The sequence below is a fragment of the Hylobates moloch genome, unplaced genomic scaffold (assembly GCF_009828535.3).
Source record: "Hylobates moloch isolate HMO894 unplaced genomic scaffold, HMol_V3 SCAFFOLD_1, whole genome shotgun sequence".
In the NCBI taxonomy this organism is placed as follows: domain Eukaryota; kingdom Metazoa; phylum Chordata; class Mammalia; order Primates; family Hylobatidae; genus Hylobates; species Hylobates moloch.
This window is the reverse complement of record NW_026652276.1, coordinates 223,033,823-223,038,544: the sequence shown is the minus strand read 5'-3', so window position 1 is coordinate 223,038,544 and position 4,722 is coordinate 223,033,823. Positions and strand designations below refer to the sequence as shown.

Here is a 4,722-nt window from a genome sequence, read left to right as displayed (position 1 = left end):
TTCTCACTCATAAGTGGCAGTTGAACAATGAGAACACATGGACACAGGGAGGGGAACATCAAACACCAGGGCCTGTTAGGGGGTGGGGGGCAAGGGGAAAGAGAGCATTAGGAGAAATACCTAATATAGATAACGGGTTGATGGGTGCAGCGAACCACCATGGCACATGTATGCCTATGTAACAAGCCTGCGTGTTCTGCACATGTACCCCAGAACTTAAAGTATACTAATTAAAAAAATAAACATAATAATAATCCGAACCAGCTATGCCCCCTTTCCTCTCCCTTCATGACAGTGTGCTAGTCTTGTTCATGTTAATATTCTCCTTGCCAAGCACAGTGCCTGGCATAATAATGATGATTGCATGAAACCTTTGGCAATAGCAAATAAAACTGCAGTCATACACTGACACATGGGAAGGAACCATGCATTTATCTATATTAAAAACACAGTCTGTGATAAGAGTCATTACTTCACAGATGAGAAAAGGAATGCAAATGAAAAGAGACTCTATTTCAAACCTTAGATCACCAAGAATATCTGCTTTGCCTGCTGCAGGTTTCCTCAAAACCCATAAGCAAATCCTGTTCTCTTCTCCACCCCCACAGGTCCAGATGGGCATGCAAAACTGGATTTGGGAAATTGAGGCCCTGTTTTGTTTGCATCCCTGATGCTGTGCTATGGCCTTCTGGGAAGGCGGTTGTACAGGAACACCTGGATTTATTAATCTCACATCACCCAAGAGGTAGAACCATCAGTCTTCCACCCTATGATAAGCTCTTCTATGTATCCAAGAGATGTTCTAGAGAAACAACATCCCTCTAAGTTTCCTGCCAGAACTTTTTATGCGCTCGCTTTGGGATAGATCTAGGCAAAGAGCTGGATGCTTTGTGAAGGAAAGGTCCTGGCTTGGAACGTACATTTACCTTTCTGCACTGGGTGGCAACTAGGTCTTTAGATTAGCCAACTAGAGAAGAGAAGTAGAATAGCCAATTAGAGAAGTGATATCATGTTGACTCTAACTCGCATCTGCACTGTGTCCTATGAAGTCAGGAGTACATTTCTGTTCATTTCAGTCCTGGAGTTTGCAGTAGGGTTTCTGACCAATGCCTTCATTTTCTTGGTGAATTTTTGGGACGTAGTGAAGAGGCAGCCACTGAGCAACAGTGATTGTGTGCTGCTGTGTCTCAGCATCAGCCGGCTTTTCCTGCATGGACTGCTGTTCCTGAGTGCTATCCAGCTTACCCACTTCCAGAAGTTGAGTGAACCACTGAACCACAGCTACCATGCCATCATCATGCTATGGATGATTGCAAACCAAGCCAACCTCTGGCTTGCCACCTGCCTCAGCCTGCTTTACTGTTCCAAGCTCATCCGTTCCTCTCACACCTTCCTGATCTGCTTGGCAAGCTGGGTCTCCAGGAAGATCTGCCAGATGCTCCTGGGTATTATTCTTTGCTCCTGCATCTGCACTGTCCTCTGCGTTTGGTGCTATTTTAGCAGACCTCACTTCACAGTCACAACTGTGCTATTCACGAATAACAATACAAGGCTCAACTGGCAGATTAAAGATCTCAACTTATTTTATTCTTTTCTCTTCTGCTATCTGTGGTCTGTGCCTCCTTTCCTATTGTTTCTGGTTTCTTCTGGGATGCTGACTGTCTCCCTGGGAAGGCACATGAGGACAATGAAGGTCTATACCAGAGACTTTCGTGACCCCAGCCTGGAGGCCCACATTAAAGCCCTCAAGTCTCTTGTCTCCTTTTTCTGCTTCTTTGTGATATCATCCTGTGCTGCCTTCATCTCAGTGCCCCTACTGATTCTGTGGCGCGACAAAATAGGGGTAATGGTTTGTGTTGGGATAATGGCAGCTTGTCCCTCTGGGCATGCAGCCATCCTGATCTCAGGCAATGCCAAGTTGAGGAGAGCTGTGACAACCATTCTGCTCTGGGCTCAGAGCAGCCTGAAGGTAAGAGCCGACCACAAGGCAGATTCCCGGACACTGTGCTGAGAATGGACATGAAATGAGCTCCTCATTAATACGCCTGTGAGTCTTCATGAATATGCCTGATTCTTCAGGAATACAACTCTGATTCCTCACAAAGCCTTCCGATTTCTTCTATAAAACACAATTGAAAGTCTCTTCACTTTGTATCAATGACTCACTTATAGATGAATAAAATAATTATGCACTATACATGGCCTAGGCAAGAATAATGTTGTTGGTACCCTAGGTTTGTTTTGATAACATGAACAAAATAATTAGGTATTTGGTGTAAATCCTTTATATACTATAGCTTATTATTGGTATAAATCAAACCATGAGAAATCATCTCTTCTGAAATAATATCTAAATCCCAAGATAATATGTTTGGCTTTTAAAACGACTGCTAAACCTCTTTCTCAGAACCAGTGCTAGCATCATTTTTGGAAATATTCACTACTACAATTAGTATATAATCCTCTTCAAACTCCACAGTTTTCATGGAAACAAAGACAAACTTGGAAAAATAACTGTCATAATTTCAGCTTCAAGAGGTACCATATAACTTCAACTTCAAGAGGCACAAGAGGATAGGGGTCGTTTTGTCTGAAAATACACTGATCCAGAAATGCACTTTGACCTACTTTATAATGATGGAAGAGAAGCAGATATTTGCTCAGTAGGTGACCTGGATGCCAGTAGGTGCCTTGTGTGGGCTTTCTGGCTATGCCCAATTTGCCTTTGAAGATGGTGCTTTGCCTGGTACCAAGTATTGGTCTCTCTAGTTGGGGACCCTACCAAAATCGCCTAGCTGAAAGGTATATTTGTAGAGATTTGGCATTCTCTGTATTCCTGCACAGGAACCCAGCCAGGAGGGCTTTCCTCAAATCAGGTACTGAAAGACTCAGGAGAAAACAAGGTATACCAGACATTTAAATCTTGATAGGCTTCGCAGTTCACAGGCTTCACAGTTGTAGCAGCTCACCACCAAGGCTCTTAGTTCTGCCAGCTGTGGGGCCAGAGAACTGTTTCCTCCTCTCAGGCACTTGGTCTTAATAGATCCAAATCTTCACCTCAGTTTTCCTCCAAAAATTAGCCATTTCTTCACCTCCAGTGGCTACAAAATTTGCAACTTCATCTGGCTTCCTTTCCTTGGTGGAAATTGAAGTTGTCCCAGGATTCCCTCAAAGACCTAGGTCCTCGCTCTCGGCTGCACATTGAAATTACCTAAGGGGCTTTTTAAAAATCTCAATGTCCAGGCCAAATACGACCAATAAAATCAAATCTCTTGAGACGAAATGAGGCTTCTTTTTCTTCAATGCTCTTCAGGTGATTTCAAGGTGCAGCCAATGTTGAGATCCACTCTTCTAGATGCCCTGTTGGTGTAGAGGTGGAGCATCTTTTCATATGTTTATTTGTATGGTTTTATTTTTAACATTATATTTCTGAGATTCACCCATAATATTGTATGAGTCACTGCTTGCTTACCTACTCACTATTGCTGAACATTTTGCATTGTCTATGGTGTGGGTCTACTATGAATAAAGTTTCTAGACACATTCTTGAATCCATTTCTTTGTAGGCATAGGTTCATTTCTCAGGTAAATACCTAGGAGTGAAATTACTGTGTTAAAAAATTTATATTCATTTAACTTTATAAAAACTGTTAAAAGAGTTTTCCAGAGTGATTCTAACATTTTATGCTCCCCTCAATAATGTGGGAGAGCTGTTCCTCATTCTCATCAACATTTGGTGTTGTCAGTCTTTTTGATTTTGGCCATTCTAGTGGGGATGAAATGGTATCTCACTGTGGTTTCCCTTTGCATTTGTCTTCTAACTCATGATATGGAGAACAATTTTGTGTGCTTCTTGGCCATTTGTATTTTCTCTATTATAAAGTAACTGCACATTTTAATATTATCTTTTTATTATTGATTTATAAGAGTTTATTGATTTGTAGCATTTGTGTATGTGTGATAATATACATGTATGTATTCTTATCCAACTCCTATATATACACAACTGTTTTATATTAAGTTGTCTTTTTATTATTGATTTGTAGAAATTTATTGATTTGTGTGTGTGTATATATACATACATATATGTATATATGTAAGTGAAAAAAATATATATATAACATACACACTCTGGATACAAGTCCTTTGTCTGCTATATGCATTGTGAATATTTTGACCCAGACTGTGGTTTTCCTTTTTATTTTTTAATAGTGTGCTGATAAGCAGAAATGACGACTTTTAATAAAATCTAATGTCTTTTTCTACAATACTGGTGCTTTTTGTGTCTTCTATAAAAAATATCTGCCTGCCTCTGGCATGCAAAAATAGTCTCTATGATTTTCTCTAGAATTTTCATAGTTTTTACTTTGATGTTTGGGACTATAATTGATCTTGAATTAATTTTTTTGTGTAGTATTAAGTAAGGCTGAACTTTACTGTTTTTATATGTCTATCTAAGTATTCCAATATCATTCATTGAAGACTTTTATTTTCTAACTGACTTGAACTCTTGTTGAAAATCATACGATTATATACACATGAATCTTTTTCTGGTTTCTATATTGCATTCCAGTGATCTATTTGTCCAGCCTTTAACCAATACCTCACTTTTTGATTATGGTAGATTACTAGCAAGTTTTTAAATATTCAAAAATATTCCATCTGAAAATCTATAAACATATCTCTTTATTTTTTGTCTTTAATTTATCTCAACAATGTTTT

At 39.4% G+C, this 4,722-nt stretch overlaps 1 protein-coding gene across 1 annotated transcript; it reads left to right on the top strand.

The window, feature by feature from the left end:
- The first annotated feature begins 925 nt into the window (after positions 1-925).
- On the top strand, positions 926-2,068 carry TAS2R38 (taste 2 receptor member 38). Its single transcript, XM_032761981.2, has one exon. It carries the CDS (start codon positions 1,010-1,012, stop codon positions 2,009-2,011), a length of 1,002 nt encoding a protein of 333 aa, XP_032617872.1. The 5' UTR covers positions 926-1,009; the 3' UTR covers positions 2,012-2,068.
- The last annotated feature ends 2,654 nt before the right edge of the window (positions 2,069-4,722 follow it).